Here is a 20,727-nt window from a genome sequence, read left to right on the forward strand (position 1 = left end):
CGTAGCGCCACGGAAAAGAGTGGCTTCGGCGGTATTTTGAAAATGATATACTGCAACCTCTCTGCACCACATTGAAGAATAATCTGGATATTTTGTGATACTGAAGGCCAAATGAAGACGATTAATTGTTTTTTTTTTTCAAATGCAAGACGGCTTCAGCTTTTCTTTATGCAAAGACGCAGCCGACGCTACGAGCTGATAGGACGAATAACACAGCTTCAAAAGCGCACTATTATGGTATTCTTCATGTTTCTGTACGTATTCTATCATCGCTGAACCAATCATAAGCAAAACATTCTCTATTACTTGCGATTTTGACGCTGTTTAGTTGGTGCCTTTATCTCATACTGTCGGCTGTGTGAGGACTTAAACTGACACGAGGTTTTCGCGACTCCAGCGACCTATAGGGGGCGCCACCACCAAACAAATAACTTATAAGGCGGCTGGGAACAGGTCGCGTCGTCCATGGCGTCGTCGGCTCGAACAGGCCACCTGAACAGGAGGCGCATTCGATTTAACAGATTTTCTTTTGTTTAATGCCCTAATTTATATGCATTTCAACTGCGACCGTTAAATTTAGTCGGTGCGTATAAACTTGCAGAGCATAGTTTTGTTTTCCCGGTGCTTTTTGCTCATTTAATGTCAAACTTTTGTTTTGGAGAATTTGTTCAGGACCGAAACTATGGGCTCCCGAGAGAGGGTAATAGAATCTAATCAGTTTTGATCAGCCAAGGAAAACGACAATTCCTACAGAACTGTTCCACCGAGAGTAATTCTCAGATTACTCGCATGCCTCGACCATGCGACTTATCATTCCGTGAAATTGACTTTTGCGCATATCCGTATTTTAAGAAGCAGCTCCAGTCATCTCCTCGGTCAGCAGCACAGACTGCAGGCAAATTACGAAAATTAAGCGAGCGGTTTTTGAGAAAAGGAGCATGTTAATACGATGGTGCCCCACTAGGCAGCTGATACTCTTATTTCAATTCAGGTTTTAGTATCAATCAAAAGGCAATTCGACGAATATGTGGGTTATGTATTATATTAGGTACTGTGTCCCACTAAAGCGATATTAGTATATTCTTAGGGTTGAAATATGAGCTTAGTTGACTAGATATTAGGTGAACTGCTGAATAAAAGTATATTTGACAGACAGAGAGATATTACTTAAACTCAGCCAAATGATTCTAGCCGGCAGCACGGAGACGAATGCCGACAAACTGAAGAGTGTCTTCACTGGAGATTTCCGCAAAATTCCGGTGCACTGAACTTGATTTCGAATTCTGAACGGAGAAATCTAGTATTCTTTTGTTGCCGGACAACCTGAGCAATCTAGATGTATGTTACTGCTGGCTTCGACGGGGATATAATATAAATATTGGAAGCGCGATGAATCATAATGTCGAGACAGCCTCTAACTTTGACAGACGCGTCCCCCCCCCCCCCCCCCTTTTTTTTTGAAAGCAGACAATTTCCCTCTATAATCGTATGCGAGCAGGTTTTCCGGCATAAATTAATTGCAAAATCAGCCCAACTCCTTCCGTGTGGTCCAGAGGATTTTTCGGCGTAAAGCAGCCATGATGAATAGCCAACACACCGACTGGCTTGGGTGGCTTAATCTTGAAGTTAATTGAACACAACGAAACTCAAGAAATGCAGCTATCGGAACTTCCCATTGACTTGACTTCAACATTGGTGTTCCCTCCAGTGAAACACTTCATCTCTCGTCCTGAGTCCACTGTTTAACATCCTTAGAAAAAAACCACTTATCAGTTACCAAGTAGTCGTCACTTTCAATGTGATTTGAGATAGACAAAAAATCAAAACGTTTTTCCGTGATTCGATCCCATCCAAGCAATCCAAAGCACGCGACCGTGTGTTGTGGAGTAATGGGGCTTTCAAGCACATGATGAAAGGAAACAATCTACTGAGGCTTCCCTACACTAATGAACACTCAGGCAACCTTAAGAAATATTCGGACCTTCGTCAAATCACATTGCTCGCCACCACGCCGATAACACGTGTCCGCGAAAACCTCCAGAGACGCGGAGAGACGCAGAGCGACCTGCTCCGGCTGGTTCACGGTTTTCTCGCTTGGTGCCGTCCGTTTTGCTGGAGTCGCGAATAGGAAAATATAAGCATAACTAAAATGTTTTTCACTCGTATATGTAGAAACTAGCGCGTACAAGGGCAGCAGCATAGAACAAGTAGACGGAGACAAGACAATATCAGTCTCGCGGATGTATTGCTGTGGAATGTAGTATTGATATATGCAATTTTGGACTTCTGAGTGTGTAAGAGGCGACCCCTTTCTTTCCAAACTTTTTCTGAAGAAATATAAAAACAAAAGCACGTGGTTCACAAAAAAAGGGGCAATCGTAACTGCATTTTTTAGAGCGCAGCTCTTAGGGGCCCGTTTCCGGCTTGAGCGGCGTCGGCGTCGCCGTCGCCGTCGGCGTAAGCGCGCGGTGCATCATGGGAAATGTCCTATAATGCACCGCGCGAGCCCCCCACCGGGGTCACGTGACCCCCCGAGGTCACGTGACCCCCGCCGATGTCGCGTGACCGCCCGATTACGTCATTGTCACTGATGACGTCACCGGCACCCACATAGTCATCGTCATCATCACAGATGACGTCATCATCACTGATGACGTCACCGGCATCCACATCGTCATCGTCATCATCACTGATGACGTCACCGGCATCCACATCGTCATCGTCATCATCACTGATGACGTCACCGGCATCCGCATCGTCATCGTCATCATCACTGATGACGTTACCGACATCCGCATCGTCATCGCCATCATCACTGATGGCGTCATCAGTGACGTCACTGATGTCGTCACCGGCATCCGCATCGTCATCGTCACCATCACTGCTGACGTCATCAGCGACGTCACTGATGACGTCACCGACATTCGCATCGTCATCGTCATCATCACTGGTGAAGTCATCAGTGACGTCACTAATGACGTCATCGGCATTGGGGAGTCACGGAACCCCCAAGGTCACGTGACCCCCCAAGGCCACGTGACCCCCCCTGGTTAGTTTAACCTCCCCCCCAGTGCCCTTCCCTCCTCCTCCTCAAGAGGAGGAGGAGGGAAGGCCTGGATGCCGTGTGGGCACGGCATCCAGGCTACCAACATGACGCCTAACATCCCACTTCTGTTCATTGTGCAGATCCTGCTCCTGACGTACGACGGTGGCATCACTTCCACCCCCACGGAAACTACCAGCGCACCAGTCGAGGCGATGCAAGTAACCCCGCTGATCTTCTCCGGCTTCACGTTTTGTGAAAACAATTGTGACGGTGGAACTTTCCGAATGCCTCCCCTGCTGATAAGGCCACGGACGGCAGCTTCGGCAGCATCGACATCAATCGCGATTTCTACAAAGGCAGCGGAGCGCCTGTCGTCAATCAGTGGGCACGGCATCCAGGCTACCAACATGACGCCTAACATCCCACTTCTGTTCATTGTGCAGCTCCTGCTCCTGACGTACGACGCTGGCATCACTTCTACCCCCACGGAAACTACCAGCGCATCAGTCGAGGCGATGCAAGTAACCCCGCTGATCTTCTCCGGCTTCACGTTTTGTGAAAACAATTGTGACGGTGGAACTTTCCGAATCCCCCCCTGCTGATAAGGCCACGGACGGCAGCTTCGGCAGCATCGACATCAATCGCGATTTCTACAAATGCAGCGGAGCGCCTGTCGTCAATCAGTGGGCACGGCATCCAGGCTACCAACATGACGCCTAACATCCCACTTCTGTTCATTGTGCAGCTCCTGCTCCTGACGTACGACGGTGGCATCACTTCTACCCCCACGGAAACTACCAGCGCATCAGTCGAGGCGATGCAAGTAACCCCGCTGATCTTCTCCGGCTTCACGTTTTGTGAAAACAATTGTGACGGTGGAACTTTCCGAATCCCCCCCCTGCTGATAAGGCCACGGACGGCAGCTTCGGCAGCATCGACATCAATCGCGATTTCTACAAATGCAGCGGAGCGCCTGTCGTCAATCAGTGGGCACGGCATCCAGGCTACCAACATGACGCCTAACATCCCACTTCTGTTCATTGTGCAGGTGAGTAGAAATGACCTGCCCTGTTCAATTAGGTGCAGCAATCCTTGTCTTATTGTCCTGCCGTGCCCACGGATGTGCATAAAGCGTTTTTTAGACCTGATATTGCTTCTAAGCGGAGACGTTGAACGTAACCCTGGTCCCATGACCGTAGCACAGGCTGAGCCTCTAGCTAGGATTGAAACCTTTGTTACCCAATTACATGAAGGTCAGGCAGGTGTCGTGGTACAACTAAAAGAAATTACTGACGAGCAAAAACGCACAAGTGACTCATTATCTGCTTTAACAACGCGTGTGACGACTATTGAAACTGATCTTGCAATCTGTAAATCCGAAGCAAACGCGGCGACTGAAATCGAAACGAAGGTTGAATGCCTTCTTTCCGAGATAGCGCTTTTGAAACGGCGCTCCGATGATGCCGAGAGTCGTTCCCGACGATCGAACTTACTTTTTTTCGGGCTTCAAGACACTGCTAGGAAATCGTGGGAGGAATCTGAAAAACTAGTTCTCGACGTATGCAGTGATAAACTAGGCATACAGATTACCCCTGATACGATTGAAAGGGCCCATCGAACCGGCAGGTTTCATCCCAATAAAAACCGACCTATTATCGTAAAATTTTCTTTTTTTAAACACAAAGAAACTGTACTGAGATCATGCTCCAAGCTAAAAGACACCAACGTGTCGGTTAGCGAAGATTACCCAAAGAATGTTCAATTCGCCAGAAAAATGCTTCTACAGTTCGCCCGAGCCCAGGGAGGCCTCTACAAACTTCGCGTTGACAGATTACATTTGGGGAATAAACTATTTATTTTCAATTGCGAGACTAACCAAATTTGTGAGGGCAGCCCAAACGAATCGAACACTGCGTCAACAATTCTGCCACCTTGAAGTTAAAAAAATGTCGCGATAAAGAAACCATTTCGTTCCCAATCTTTTTCAAAAAATATTTCAGTTTTGTTTACAAACATAAGAAGTATTGTCCGCAACCGCGATGACTTGTCCTCCGTCATTGACGCGGCGTCGGGTGACGTTGTTATTCTTACAGAAACTTGGCTTTCGAGTGTTATTCGCGATAACGAAATTTTTTATTGTGTTCAGAGTTGTAGGTTTTATCGTTGTGACCGAACTGATAGGCGGGGGGGTGGGGTCCTAATCGCAGTAGATATAAATCTTGAATGTTACCAAGTAAGCGTTAACACCCAGATTGAACTGGTGTGCGTGCGTTTAATCTCTGCCCATAGAAATGTTATTTTGTGTGCCTGTTATCGTCCGCCTAATGCGTCCACAAATTTTGTTCTGCCTTGCATGATGCGTTATGCACAAGTACATCTAGGTTTCCTTTTACACCTTTATTTTTACATGGCGATTTCAATTTGCCCCTAATCGACTGATCAGGAGCATTCCCAACTACCACTTGTAATTCTGCAATTTACTCTGAATTCCTCAATCTTTGCTTCGATGTTTCGTTAACACAACTTGTTGCTGAAGCTACTCGAGTCACTGTGTCTTCGGCCACTGTACTAGATCTCATTTTATCCTCTGACCCTAACCTTGCCTCTTCGATATCCTACTTACCGGGTATCAGCGATCACTCAATTTTACATTTCTCGTTACTTACACCGGTGTCTGATGCTAGTAAGTCAACAAAACATTTCTTCGACTATAGTAAAGCGAATTTTGGGGCTATAAATAACGAATTAGCTGGCTACCTTGACGAATTCCTTCCTAATTTTTCTGAACGCTCAGTTGAAAGCAATTGGTCAATATTTAAAAATAAATTAGTATCTCTAATTAACTTATTCATTCCATATAGGTCCATTAAAACAAATTCTTTGTCCCCATGGTTTAATGTAACACTTAAGCGCCTTAACAACAAAAATAAATGTTTGTTTCGTTCTCCAAAGCTTTCTTGTAGTGACGCACGTTGGGAAATCTATCATGCAGCTGAGGATGCGTATAAACTAGCTATCAAGGACGCTAAACTAACATTTTTTTAGTGTGACCTTACCCTCCATGTTACTGACCAGTCCTAAACAGTTTTGGCGTATTATGAATAGAAACAAAACGAACGATATATCGCTCACTAATAATGGTGTTGTTATTCCAAATGACCAGTGTGCCTTAATGACCAGTGTGCCTCCATTTTAAATTACATTTTTTAAAAGCGTTTTGTGTAGATGATGATTGCTCCCACCCTGTGTACCCTAATTATAACTTTTTGCCCATGGATCCTCTTGTGATTGACTATGACAGAATTTTAAATTTGATTGATAACTTAAAAACATCTTCGTCTTTTGGAGTAGACAATGTCACCTCCACACTCCTTAAGAATACTAAAAATTATGTCGCAATTTACCTTTTTAAGATTTTTGAGCAATCTCTTGCATCTGGTGTATTGCCTGAAGAGTGGAAAATAGGGAAGGTGATTCCACTCCATGAACAGGGCGATAAACAGAGTCCTCTTAACTATCGCCCCATTTCCTTAATCAGCACCCCTTGTAAAATTTTAGAGCACATAATTTTCACTCATTTGGTTAACTACTTGGACTCTAATTCCTTCTTTTCTCCATCCCAACATGGTTTTCGTAAATCCCTTTCATGTGAGACCCAACTACTGACCTTCACTAATGATGTACTTTCCATACTTGACCGTGGATCCCAGATTGACTGTGTTTTTTTAGATTTCTGCAAAGCTTTCGACAAAGTTCCTCATAAACGTTTACTTTTTAAACTCAGTCAACTCAATGTCGATCCTAACGTGCTGTCTTGGATTACATGTTTTTTAGCTAATCGTTCTCAGTTCGTACATGCTAACAATGTAAATTCTTCTATCAAACCTGTCACTTCTGGTGTACCGCAAGTTTCGGTTTTGGGGCCCCTGTTGTTTTTAATTTACGTAAATGACTTACCACTGTGTGTATCATCATCGATTAGCCTTTTTGCTGATGATTGTGTAATTTATCGAGAAGTCACTAATACTACTGACATCGAACTTCTTCAAAATGACTTACAAGCTGTGGCTGATTGGTGTGATTTGTGGCAAATGTCCCTTAATACTAACAAATGTAAAGCGATGACTATCTCCCGTCGAATTACTATATTGTCACGGGTGGTGACCAAAAAAATAGCAAATAAACAGGAAGAAATAAGCGTTTAATGTGGCGAACTTGTGCCAAAAGAATAAAAGGGGTACAACGATAATGACAGAGCGTCGCGGGCGTCGAAGTCGGCGGAGCAGCACAGTCGAACGGAGGGGCGAAAAACTGAATTCGCTCGCCAGGCGGAATCCCTTATGTACCCTCGTGGGTTTCTGGATCGTTCGGCGTAGAAGGTTCGGTGTGTAGAACATTCTAACCTCGAATCAGCAGGACGGTTCTCGAATTCACTAGAACATCAAATTACACTGTCAACAAAAATGTGTAGTCGCGGCCAGGAATCGAACCCTGGCCTTCTGCGTGGGAGGCAAGCGCGATAACCGTTAGGCCACGCGCGCGCTGCCTACTTCTGCAGCTGCGCGCGCGGCAGTACACCCCCCTTTAAAAAGTGCATCGTCCCGATGCAACCCAAAACAAAACAAAGCACATAAAAAGAACGGCAAACTAAAGAGTCACTTGAAACACATAAGATCCACAGTCCTATCGAGCGTAGTACGGCTTCAGGCGCACAACGTGGACGACTTCAGGTCGTGGTGGGCGGCGTGATGATGTTCTTGTTCCGTCGGGCATCACCTCGTAGTTCAGCTCGCCGAGGCGACGAAGTACCTTGTATGGTCCAAAGTACCGTTTCAGCAGTTTCTCACTGAGGCCGCGGCGACGGATGGGCGTCCAGACCCACACCCTGTCTCCGGGCTGGAAGTGAACGTCCCTGCGACGAAGGTTGTAGCGGTCCGCGTCGACGCGTTGCTGGTCTTGAATCATGAGTCGGGCGAGCTGGCGGACTCCTTCGGCGCGTTGAGCAACCGCCTGGGCGTCGTCGCTCTCATTGTCAGATGGCTCATGGGGCATCATTGCGTCCACCATGGTCGTTACCTTCCGACCATGTACCAGCTGGAAAGGGGTGAATCCAGTGGTCTCCTGAACCGCCGTATTGTAGGCGAACGTGACGTAGGGCAACACCTCGTCCCACGTCTTGTGCTCTACATCGACGTACATAGAGATCATATCGGCGATTGTCTTGTTGAGTCGCTCGGTCAGCCCGTTGGTCTGCGGGTGGTATGCAGTGGTTCGACGATGGCCGGTGCCACTGAGACGAAGGATCTCTTGCGTCAGCTGGGCCATGAACGAAGATCCGCGATCTGTAATCAGAACTTCGGGAGCGCCGTGCCGGAGGACGATGGACTCGGTGAAAGACTTGGCTACTTCCACAGCAGTCCCTGAAGGAAGAGCTTTCGTTTCGGCGTACCGCGTGAGATAATCTGTGGCGACGATGATCCAGCGGTTCCCCGACGTCGAAGGCGGAAAAGGACCAAGTAGATCCATTCCGATCTGCTGGAAGGGTGTAGTTGGAGGAGAAATGGGCTGCAGAAGTCCGGCCGGCCTCGTCGGCGGTTTCTTGCGTCGCTGGCACTCGTGGCATGATCGTGTGTATAGGTGGACGGTCTTGGGGAGCTTCGGCCAGTAATTCTTTTCACGAATACGGGCCAGTGTCCGGCTGTAACCAAAGTGTCCGGATGTCGGGTCGTCGTGGCAGGCTTGGAAGATCTCCTCTCGAAGGTCACTCGGGATTACCAGCAACCACGGTGTGTTGTTGTTGCCGAAGTTCTCTTTGTAGAGTACACCTTGCCGGATGGCGAAGGTAGGCAGTACTCGTGAGAAGACACGTGGCACGGTACTCCTGCCCCCTTCCAGGTGCTCGATTAATGCGCGCAGCTCAGGATCGTCCCGTTGACGTCGTGCCATATCGTCGGTGTTCACTGCTCCTAGGAAGCACTCGTCGTCATTGTCGTCGCTGCAGCCGGAAGGGGTTTCGACGGGGGCTCTGGACAGGCAGTCGGCGTCGCTGTGCTTGCGGCCTGACTTATAGACCACTGTCATGTTGAACTCTTGTAGTCGAAAACTCCATCGAGCGAGGCGTCCTGACGGGTCGTTCAGCTTCGCAAGCCAGCAGAGCGAGTGGTGGTCCGTAACTACGCGGAACGGGCTCCCGTACAAGTACGGACGAAACTTCGTTATTGCCCAGACAACCACAAGGCATTCTTTCTCAGTTGTGGAGTAATTTTTCTCCGCCTTGGACAATGTCCGACTTGCGTAGGCGATGACTCGCTCGATGCCTTCTTGCACTTGGACTAGTACTGCGCCCAGTCCCGCGTTACTTGCGTCCGTGTGAATTTCTGTTTCCGTATCCTGGTCAAAATGTCCAAGCACAGGAGGAGTCTGGAATCGTCGTTTCAGTTCGCCGAATGCCTGCTGTTGCTCCTCGGCCCATTCGAACTTCTCGGCGTCCTTCGTAAGATTCGTAAGTGGTGCGGAAATCCTTGCGAAATCCCGAACGAAGCGTCGGTAATAGGCACAAAGTCCAAGGAATCTTCGCACGGCCTTCTTATCTGTCGGCGCTGGAAATGCCAGGACGGCGCGAGTCTTCTCGGGGTCTGGGCGGACGCCTTCGTTACTAACCACGTGGCCAAGGAACTTCAGTTCGTCATAGGCGAACCGGCACTTGGACGGCTTGAGTGTGAGTCCGGCGGTGCCAATGGCTTGAAGAACAGCTCGGAGTCGTCTCAAGTGCTCGTCGAAGTCAGCTGAAAATACTACGACGTCGTCAAGGTAGACGAGACAACTCTGCCACTTCAGCCCTGCCAGTACGGTGTCAATGACACGCTGGAAAGTTGCTGGCGCCGTGCATAGTCCGAAGGGCATCACCTTGAACTCGTACAGTCCATCCGGCGTGACGAAGGCTGTCTTCTCTCGGTCCCGTTCGTCGACCTCGATTTGCCAGTAGCCGCTCTTCAGGTCCATCGATGAAAAGTATCGAGAGTGGCGCAGCAGGTCTAGAGTGTCGTCGATGCGGGGGAGTGGGTAGACGTCTTTCTTCGTAACCGTGTTGAGCTGCCGGTAGTCCACGCAGAACCGAAGAGTTCCGTCCTTCTTCTTAACCAGCACGACTGGAGAGGCCCATGGACTGCTTGAAGGTTGGATTATGTCGTCATTCAGCATCTCTTGAACTTGCTGATGGATCACCTCCCTTTCCTTAGCGGAGACTCTGTACGGCGATCGATGCACAGGGCGCGCGTCGTCCTCGGTAACGATGCGGTGCTTGGCAACCGCGGTCTGGCGCACCTTCGACGACGTCGCAAAGCAGTCGCGGTGTTCGGCGAGGAGGTTAACCAGCTGACGCCGTTTAGGGTCCGGAAGCTTAGGGTCAACGTCGAGCTGCGCTGGCGACGTACGGTCTTGCTGGGGCGGCGAGGATTCGTCAGTAATCGCGGTGATTTCGGCGGGGTTTCGGAGTTTCTCGACGTGGCCCACGGCTGCACCTTTCGTGAGGTGTTGCGTTTCGTTTCGGAAGTTCGTCACGAGGGCCACAGTCCGCCCATCCTGAAGTTCAGCTACTCCCCTTGCGACGCCTATGCCTCTTCCCAGGAGAGATTAGAGGCTTCCCTCGAGAAGAACTTCGCCACAGGAAGCTTCATCGATCCCGACAAGTACCAAAACACTCCACCGCGGTGGTAGGTTTACGTGGTTTGCGAGGACTCGGACCATGGGTGACGTCGCTTGGGGTTCCTCCGCTGGTGGAGCAGGTTTTCGTAGCGTCAGCCGGTTTGTTCCGAGGTCGATGACGGCGCCATACTCGCAGAGGAAGTCCATTCCGTGGATAACGTCCCTCGAACAGTCTTGCAGAACGACGAACTTGACAGGGCACGTTTCACCGTGGATCTCGACGCGAGCAGTGCATCTCCCGACTGGTGTGATGAGATGTCCTCCGGCGGTTCGTATTTGGGGTCCTTCCCACGGCGTCATGACTTTTCGAAGGCGGCGGGAGAGCCTCCCACTCAAGACTGAGTAGTCTGCTCCGGTGTCCACGAGTGCCGATGCGTCGTGGCCGTCGATGACGACGTTTAGGTTGTTGGACACCGTTGCAGGGCGTCGTAGCGATGCGTGGCGTCGGGAGAGTGGGAGCGCTCCGGCGTTCTTGGAGGCTCTTTACTCGGGTCGTCTTCGGCAACGGCACCTCCAGGCGTTGCCGCACTTAGTTTTCCCGACGAGATAGGGGGGACAGGCTGTGACGGCGCGACCGACGGAAAGGCGACGCGGAACGTCGGGGGGATGGAGAACGGGAACCTCGTGGTGCGGTGGGCGCTGGTGACGGAGGGCGACGGAGGTATTCCTCGATGTCCTTTGGAGAACGACCAAGGGACATCGAGGAATACCTCCGTCGCCCTCCGTCATCAGCGCCCAAAACGAGGTCGACGGTCGTTTGGAGCGAATCCTCGCAGGCCGAGCTGGCGGTAGGGGCACCTCCGGTAAACGTGGTCAGCCTCCCCGCAGTGGAAGCACACCGGGCGTCCGTCATCCGTGCGCCACACGTCGGTCTTTCGAAGTCCACGCTGCTCTTGGCGCGGCGCGTACTGCGGCGAAGAGACTTCTCGTTGGGGTGCAGATGGGTACTGCCGAGCAATAGGAGGCTGCGGACGATGAACAACGGCAGCATAGGTCACAGCTGGTGGTTCCGGTGCGGCGTCGGCGAGAACGTCTGGCTGGAGCGCTTGCTGGACCTCTTCTCGAACAATCTTGGCGATCGAGAGTGAAGCTGGACGTTCGGTGGCAGGTATCAGCTTCTTCAGTTCTTCACGGACGATGTCCCGGGCTATTTCTCGGATCCCTGGAATATTGGGGCTGAGGGCGCAGCTTGACGGCGTGGGTGCAGCGACGGCAGGGGCTCGATGAAAGTGAGCGGCTCGTGCTTGCAGGGCCCGTTCAATGTTGGTCGCCTCTGTTACAAACGTCTCGACGGTGGTCGGCGGGTTGCGGACGAGGCCTCCGAAGATGTCATCTCGTACGCCTCGCATCAGGATCCGCAACTTCTTTTCGTCGGTGGCTTCAGGGTCGGCGCGAGTGACCAGGCGCAGGACATCCTCGACGAAACTGGTGATGGTCTCGTTTGCGCCCTGGGTTCTCATTCGAAGAAGGTCCTCGGCCCTCTCCCGTCGATACTGGTTAGTGAAAGTTCGCCTCAACTCATTCTTGCAGGCGGTCCACGAGATCAATGGTGTCTCCCGATTCTCGAACCAGTGCCTGGCCGTTCCTTCGAGCGCGAAGTAAAGGTTCTGCAGGCGCTGGTCCTCCGTCCATCGGTTGTGCTGGGCCACCCGCTCGTATTGTTGAAGCCAGTCCTCGACGTCTTCGTGGGCGTCCCCGTGGAATGGCGTCGGAGTCCGGGGTGCGACTGGTAGGTAGATGAAGGCAGGAGCGGCCGGGGTCTGTGACTGCTGGCCGTCCATCGTCGGCTTCGTTGGCTGCTTGGTCCTGGGTGGCAGAAGTCCGTATTCCGGGTGTAGACCTTGGGCGCGGCGACTGGTCCGAGTTTCAGGTTCCGCGTCGGGTGGTCTTCTCACCGGGCTCGGAATGGGGCTTGCACTGCGGGCCCTGGGAGGGGAACGCTGCACGGGCATGCGCTACCCAGCACCTCCTCCAAAATGTCACGGGTGGTGACCAAAAAAAAATAGGAAATAAACAGGAAGAAATAAACGTTTAATGTGGCGAACTTGTGCCAAAAAAATAAAAGGGGTACAACGATAATGACAGAGCGTCGCGGGCGTCGAAGTCGGCGGAGCAGCACAGTCGAACGGAGGGGCGAAAAACTGAATTCGCTCGCCTGGCGGAATTCCTTATGTACCCTCGTGGGTTTCTGGATCGTTCGGCGTAGAAGGTTCGGTGCGTAGAACATTCTAACCTCGAATCAGCAAGACGGTTCTCGAATTCACTAGAACATCAAATTACACTGTCAACAAAAATGTGTAGTCGCGGCCAGGAATCGAACCCTGGCCTTCTGCGTGGGAGGCAAGCGCGATAACCGTTAGGCCACGCGCGCGCTGCCTACTTGTCCAGCTGCGCGCGCGGCAATATCTTCTACTTACTCAATCGTTGAAATTCCTCTCGAAACTGTTCCATGCTATAAGTACCTTGGGGTGCACATTACTTTTAACATGTCATGGAAAACTCATACTGACCATATTATCGCCAACGCTAACTCCATGCTTGGTTACCTAAAGAGAAACTTTAGGTTAGCCCCAGTGTCCCTAAAACTACTAATGTATAAAACCCTTGTCCGTTCCAAACTAGACTATGCAGCAGCAATCTGGGATCCTGGTCTCTCAACTCTCGTGACTGATCTTGAAGCCCTACAGAATCGCGGTGCCCGTTTTATATTTACTATCATCGCACATCTAGTGTCTCAACTATGAAAACTAATTTATCACTTCCTGCTCTTTGATTACGCCGAAAAATATCTCGTTTGTGTCTTTTTTATAAAATTTTTCATTCCAATACTTCGCTAAAAAAACAAACTAATGTTAAATCCTGTTTTCATCTCGCCGCGCGTAGATAATCAATTTAAAGTCGGAATTCCTCATTGCATTACCTCAGCCTATTATAACTCTTTTATTCCAAGGACATCTTCAGAGTGGAATCGCCTTCCCGCGCAATTAGTAAACATACCATCCTTTGACTTTTTTAAAAGTGCGTTGACTACTTACCTATTTTAATATTTCTCTTCGTTTGTTTGCCTTGTTTTATACATTTCTTAATTTGCTTGCACATTTTCTTTTTACATTTTTCGTGCTTGGCTTTTAGTGTTTGTATATTGTTTGTGTTCCAAATTTGTCTTGTACCACTCCCGTCTGTAATGCCCCAGGGCCTTGAGGGTACTTAAAAAAATAAATAAATAAATAAAAGAGCTGCGCTTTAATTCGGCGTTACAGGGAGTTGTAAGCGGCTTTCACTTTTTTGTTTCAAACGTTTCATGACAAAGTTCCAAAGCATCAATCCAAGATGCAAGTTATTAATACAATGTTCCACATAAGTCAATAGGGGACCCACTATTACTGCATATCGAAGGGCAATGAATGAAAATATCCCACCTGTGGATACTGCCACAGATGCTGAGTACAAGGCCGCAGCACCTAAAGATTGCTAGAAAGCAATATACAATAAAGTTGATTGATGAGTTTCCTAATATTCACACGCATCCGAACGCAATGGAAGAAAAAAAAATTGACTTACGCTTAGGAACATATACAGACAACAGACACCGAGACCAGTCTTGTTTCCGTACCGCATTCGCAGATACTATTTGGAAGAAGAGTTTTAATTATGAATAAATGACAGAACGCTCACGTTTTTGCTGCTTTGTGTGCAATGCGCAGTCCCTGATTAATATATAGTTCTGCAGAAACCATTAATGATAGGTAACGACGCTGTCTCTTTTGACAGTGTCATCAGTCGAACTTCGCGCTTCCGCCAAGGAGAGTATCACGGAAGAGGGAGGATCAGTAAAAGAAACGAAGGCTCAGTCAAGTAAATCCTCCCCAGCAAGAGTCCCCCCGTTAAAAAAAAAAAAAAAATTGGTTTGCTCTTTATGTTTATACAGACTTGATGGAGATGCGCCACAACGGGTAATCGGTCTCTTAGCTGTAGATGAGAAATTTAGCCGGTGCAGTACAGCCGCTAACCTGGGTTTTTTTAACGTGCATCACGCAGTAGTGATCACACAAACACGTGCCGGTACGAAACTCATCCAGATCGAAACGGGCGGGGGCGGCGGGGATCGAACCCAGGAGGTTCCCAGGGGAAGCTTTTGCTCCACGCTCCGAGGTGAGACGCGTTAGCCCACTCGCCCTCCCCCTCCCCGTTAAATGTGGGCCGTCTTATATAGCCTGCGGGAATGAACGCGCCCGGAGTGGTCGGGTGTAGGTTGGTTCCCCGGAGGGACGGATGCGTCCAAGTACGAAAACCCCAACGGGTGTGCCTTTGGCAAAGCACCGAAAAGGGCGAGGGAAAGCCGTCCGCGAGGGAATACGGCCTCGCTTCGCATCCGGGACGCGCCGCGACATGGTGACGCCTTACGGGGTGCCTGAGTAAGGCTTAGATAGGGATACGGGGAGCATGTGGTTCCCATACTCGCGCCTCCTCAAGGCTGAGGTAGGTTTAATAAAAACAAAAAAATTAACCTACAGTCTCTCGAAAACCAAAACGAAAAAGAACACTGCGGTTCCAGACCCATATGCATGGGGCAACAAATATTTCGACGTCTTCGTTGGCGTTCCAGACCTCGCAGCAGCTCGCTCATCATGGCGTATTGTTCTTGGTGGAAGTCGTTCGTGGGGGCCTTTGGGACTTGTCATGGGGAGGACGGAAACAGCTGGTCCCTCGTCGGCGAGCTGTCCGACTGTCGCGCGGGTCCCATGGATGAAGAGCGGGAAGTCCCCTGACATGATGTCGATCCCGACGGCGCACGAAGACGACGGATCACTCACTCGGTCCGCGGCCGGCCGGGGTCGCGGGCTGCTTGACAAGTCACTCGCAGCCGTGGTCCATGAACGCCGTTGAACTGCCGGAGCCCGGAGATAGCGGCTCCCCAACGGCGCGAAGCAAAGTTCTAGCTGTAGATCCTCTTCGTCGGTGCTCCCGGGGGCCGTACTGCTGAGTGAATGACGGCTCGCACCGCGCTCCGTGCTCCTGCGGTGACTGGTTACACACGTGAGTGAAGGTAGCAATAACTGACCAATGGTCGTTATGCCTACCCTTTCCCTCGGATGTTGTAGTATGAGGAATTCCCCTACGGGTTGAGCCGGGAGCGAACGCTGAGGTGGCCTTCTATTTAGCTCGCTACTTGCCAGCAAGCAATGGTGTCTGACGCGCTCGCGAAGGCACCGAAGGCACCAAAGGCACCACTTCCCTTAATGCGGCATTTCGCCACTTACTGGGGCTGCCTCTACGAAAAGTGCGTATATTAGCTTTTCCGAGTTCACAGACTGCTGAGCGATGCCTATAGTTTATCGCCGGCGTTGTCTCGCGTTTTGCGTGCATATTACCGCAGGGGCTGCGTTTGTTCGTCCCCCTCTTATTCCCTTTCATTGTAGAGTTTGAGATCACAGACATGCACAGGCCCGCCGACTTTTCTCCAGTCCTTCTCATTCAGCTCGTACAAGAGTGGTGAAAAAGCTTTGTGGACTCGGAACGGGACCAACCACTTTGGTACCAGTGAAGCAGAAAAGTCTCCGCTGGCATAGCTTAGAACATGGTTTCGTCTGACAACAAGATCGCCTATTTTCTAGCGGAGATCTCGGAGAGAGCGAGCCTTTTGTTTAGCTCGCGCTTCCGCGAGATTGTGACTGCCCTCCGAGAAAGGTTTCTTCCTCCGGGTTTGTAGCGGGAGCGCATGTTTAATCTGTTTCGACTGTGTGTCGCTCACCCCGCCGTTTGCCTTGAGGACGTGGTTCATTGGATTCGGCAATTGTGTTCCGAATGTGAGGAAGGCGGGGATGAATCCTGTCGAACGATTGACAGTGAAATGGAGAGAGAACCTAATCTCAGGAATGTATATCCATCCTAATCGTGGTGCTTTTCGACACATGCTGCCAGCATGGGCTTGATATTTCTGTTACATCGCTCCGTGATGTATGCCTGTGGGTGGTAGGGTGCAGTTGCTTTGTGCTTGATGCCCAACACTTTGCAAGCGTCCACTAATATTTTCCCGACGAAGTAGCTTGCTCTATCTGTAAGAAGAAGCTCAGCGATTCAAAATCGCGTCAAGACCTCCATGAGCTTCAAAGTGGGAAAGGTTCTACTATTTGTTCAAGTGGTCAGTGACATCGAACAGATACTGGTGTCCTATGGGGCGCCTTGGTAAAGGGCCGACCACGTCGTAAGCCGCCAAAGACCATGGTTCTTGGCTGTGGGTGGGCTGCATTGGGTCCGGAGGTTCGCGCCACCTGGTTTAAAGCTTTGACAAGTGTGTCAGGTGCGGGCGTGGCGGAATCCGTCCCTTTTCATGCCCGACCAGGTTGCAATGTGGCATAACTTTTTGTAAGTCCTACAGCCGCTCGCATGTCTGGCGAAGTGCAAGTCGTGATAGTAACCCTCTAGGGCGCATCTCAGACGTTTTGGCACTACCACCTCGAAAACATGATCTCTATCCTTCTCAGATGGGATGTACTTCAGCAGGAGCCCGTCGGCGGTCAGCAGAAGTCGACCCAGCTTGTCAGTATCAGTACCAGATACATCCCGACACTCGACGTTTACTGCAATACGAGCACTCGTACACACGGCGGACGCACCGCCCAACTCGACGGAGTCCGACTCACTCGAGGGTCCGTCGATCACCTTTCGACAAAACGGATCATTCTTCCGAGCTTTCAGTAGCTCTTCTTTGCTGAACTCAATCCCCACCGCGCTCACTGCGTCTACGTGGTTCACGTTTTCGTCCGATTAGGTCAGTGGTGCTTCCTCCACTTTGGACAGATTTTCGGCTTTGCATGGCCCGGGGTTTGCCGTTTGCTCGGCCTCGGCACTCGTGGAAAGACTTTTGCAGTCTAGGGGGTTCGCGACACTGCGTCGGCCACCATGTTTGTGCTGTCTTTTCTGTACCCCACGACTTAGTCGTATTTCTGCAGTAGCAAGGCTCGTCTCGCTAACCCTCCTGCAGGTTTGCGGAGTCTGAACAGTCATATTAGGCTCTGGTGATCTGTTTCGATCGTGAACGCGTTCCCGTCTTCATAAATGTCGAAGCGCTTCAGGGAATTACAACGGCCGAGCACTCTTGTTCACATGTGCTGTAGTTTACATCGGCTGGTGTCCGCGAGCGGCTAGCAATAGCTAGTGGACCAAGAACCACCCCCTTGTGGTCTTGGAGCAGGACTGCTCCCAGGCCCAGTTTGCTCGCGTCTGTTTGGATCACGAAAGGCTTGTTCAAGTCGGGAAGCTTTAGTTGAGCTGTGTCCGCGAGTGCTTTAGCAGTCCATCGGAATGCCGCCTCCTATTCGGGTCCCGAACTCTCTCCCGGACTTCCTCAATAGCCAGGTTAGTGGCGCTTGGAGTGATGCGCAGTTTGGGATGAATTGGCGGTAAAATTCACCATTATCATAGAGCGACGGAGCGAGTTTACGTCCGTCGGCGCAGGAAACTCCCGGATAGTGTTCAGCTTCTCGGAATTCGGCGCAATGCGCCCGCAGTAGAGCGTGAACCCAAGCAAGTTGACGCGGCTTTCGGCTATTTTGGCCTTTTCTGGATTCAAAGTGATCCTCTCGGCCTTTTACCTTTCGCACACATCCTTCAGATCTCGTAGATGATTTTGGAAGGTGATGGAGTAGACGACGCTGTCGTCGAGGTAGGCCTCACTGCATGTTTCTATTTGGCTTCTCACAGTACTCGGTCAATCAAGCGCTGGAACGTCATTGGCGCTCTGCACAGGCCAAATGACATTCTCGTGAATTCGAAAAGCCCAAGGTGACACACAATTGCTGTTTTCGCCTCGTCACCCGCCTTCATTTCAACTTTAAGGTAGCCTCGGCTTGCGTCCAGGGTAGTGATATACCGTGCGCTGCCAACACCTCCTAGACAGCTTTAAAGCCTGCGCGTTACGTCACATGACGTCACGTCCGGGGGTCCTGCACGGGCGCTGATTGGATGCGAGTGCCCGTACCGGACCCCCGGACGTGACGTCATGTGACGTAATGCGCGGGCTTTGTTGTCTAGGAGGTGTTGGCGCTGCCGAGGTTGGAAAGGATCGAGTCAATGCTCGGTAGCGGATACGTGTCTTTCCGCGTTACGCCATTAAGACGACAATTGTCTACGCAGAGACGTGAGGTGCCGTCCTTTTTTGGGAACAACAAAACGGGAAATCCCGCGTGTTTGTTTGAGCGCCGGACAACTCCGGTGTCGATCATTCGTCCAACGCGACGTCGATGGCATTTCGTTTAGCCAGAGTGACGGGTCGTGCGTTTTGCCTCCATGGAAGAGCATCGCCCGTATTGGTTTCGTGTCGCACCTCGGTTGTGCACTCGGGACGCTCCGTGAACATTGCGTGATAGCGTCGCAACAATGTCGACAAACGGACATTTTCTTGCCCTGACGCGCTGCATGACTCAGTCAGATGAGGGTGGGTTACCTCAGACGCTATGGCGCTTGTTTGCAACCGCGTCGGGGTACGTGTCGAGTAGTTGATACCCGGTTTTTGTGATTCTTTTGCCTCGTCTTGGCGGCTGCTGCCTGCCCCATTAACCAGTGCTTTTTGTGGCGTTGGGGATTCGCAGAAGGGTTTCGGAGGGGCAAAAGTGTCCTCTCGAAGGCGACCGCTACTCACGTCGATCACGATCCCTCTTTTGGTGAGGAAATCTCTGCCCACGATGATCGGAACGAAACGACGGGGGAAATGAACCAAGCGTTGCGATCTTAATCGATTCTCGCATCTCGCAACCAACCGCACAGTACCGCTTGAATTGGGGGTACGGCACGCGAGTCGGAAGGCCGTGTCGCCCTCTAACAGACGCACCGAGTTGTGCCGGAGGCAGGTCAACACTTTGTCGCCGAAAAGCGAGGCGCTGGCTCCAGAGTCCAGCAGTGCCCTAAACGTCCGACCGAAAATCGTCAGGGCTATGTATGGCGCTAGAGTGCCGGTCGGAAAGGCTACTATTATAGGCTGACGGCAAAAGAGTGTCTTGTTCTGTGCCGTTTCGAGCCACCGGGTAGGTTTTTGGCGGTTTCGCTCGTTTCCCGACTGCTCGGAACCGGTGTTCTGCTATTCTTTGCATTGTCGAACCAGATGGTTAGTGCTGTTACAGTGAAAGCAACGTTGTTACGATGCCCCTCTCAAGTCCTATCGCGCTTTTGGATGCGCGCCGCGCCTTTCGTCCTGTCTGTATGGACGCTTTTTGCCGCGTTTTCTTTTGTAGCTTCGGTAACTATCTGTTCCAACCTTGCCTGTTGAACTACGGCGGAATCTCTGCTGCCTGTCGTTCTTAGGTGTACGGTTCGAGCGCCCGATCTTAGATGTCGTATGTGGTTCGACTTCACTCGTCTGCGTAGTGGGCGACTTCGTGTCTCCTGCTCCGGGATGCCGCGTCCCCGTTCCACGCGCAGCGCGGCTCGAGCGCCACTGACGCTGGCGGTGGGGGACGATACGCAGGAGCGGCAAGAATGTCTCCTCAGTCTGCCGAGCCTGAGAGGCCAGTTCGTTCAAGTCGCGAAAACGACTGCCTCGGAGATGGGCCGCAAATGTCGGGTGCGATTGTCGAAGGACTCGCTCTACCCTCTCTGCGTTGAGCGCTGAGGGTTCTGCAGCTGCAGCTCAAAGAGCTCTTGCATCGCCCTCACGAACTCCAACAGTGACTCGTCTGTGTGTTGGGTTCGTTGTTTGATCTCTCGCCTCATCCTGCGTTCGTAGCACGCAGGCAGAATTGTCTGGCGAAATGCCTTGCGGAACTTCTCGATCGACAACAGCTGGTTTCCGGTAGGACAGAGCCACCGAGCCGCTTGGTCCAGCAACGAGCTCGGCAATATCCGTTCCAGTATCTCGTTGTCCGACATTCCCGTAGCCTGTCGGTGCTTCTTCAGGTACTCAAGGATGTCTGTCGCACTCACTCGGTCTCCGTACCCTAGGTATGTGGGGATAGGGATTCTGACCGGTGGTTGTTCGACGG

The 20,727-nt window shown here is 51.0% G+C and overlaps 1 protein-coding gene across 1 annotated transcript in view; it reads right to left on the reverse strand.

The window, feature by feature from the left end:
- Positions 1-20,727, reverse strand: part of LOC115316895 (sodium/iodide cotransporter) — a 58,318-nt gene that overhangs the window by 33,030 nt on the left and 4,561 nt on the right. Inside the window, exons 3-4 of the mRNA XM_042291452.1 lie at positions 14,312-14,377; positions 14,170-14,221 (exon numbers count right to left, since the gene is read on the reverse strand). Coding sequence (XP_042147386.1) covers positions 14,170-14,221; positions 14,312-14,377 — 118 coding nt within the window. The remainder of the gene's footprint in view (positions 1-14,169; positions 14,222-14,311; positions 14,378-20,727) is intronic.

This window comes from Ixodes scapularis, unplaced genomic scaffold (assembly GCF_016920785.2).
Source record: "Ixodes scapularis isolate PalLabHiFi unplaced genomic scaffold, ASM1692078v2 PGA_scaffold0__279_contigs__length_252992795, whole genome shotgun sequence".
In the NCBI taxonomy this organism is placed as follows: Eukaryota; Metazoa; Arthropoda; class Arachnida; order Ixodida; family Ixodidae; genus Ixodes; species Ixodes scapularis.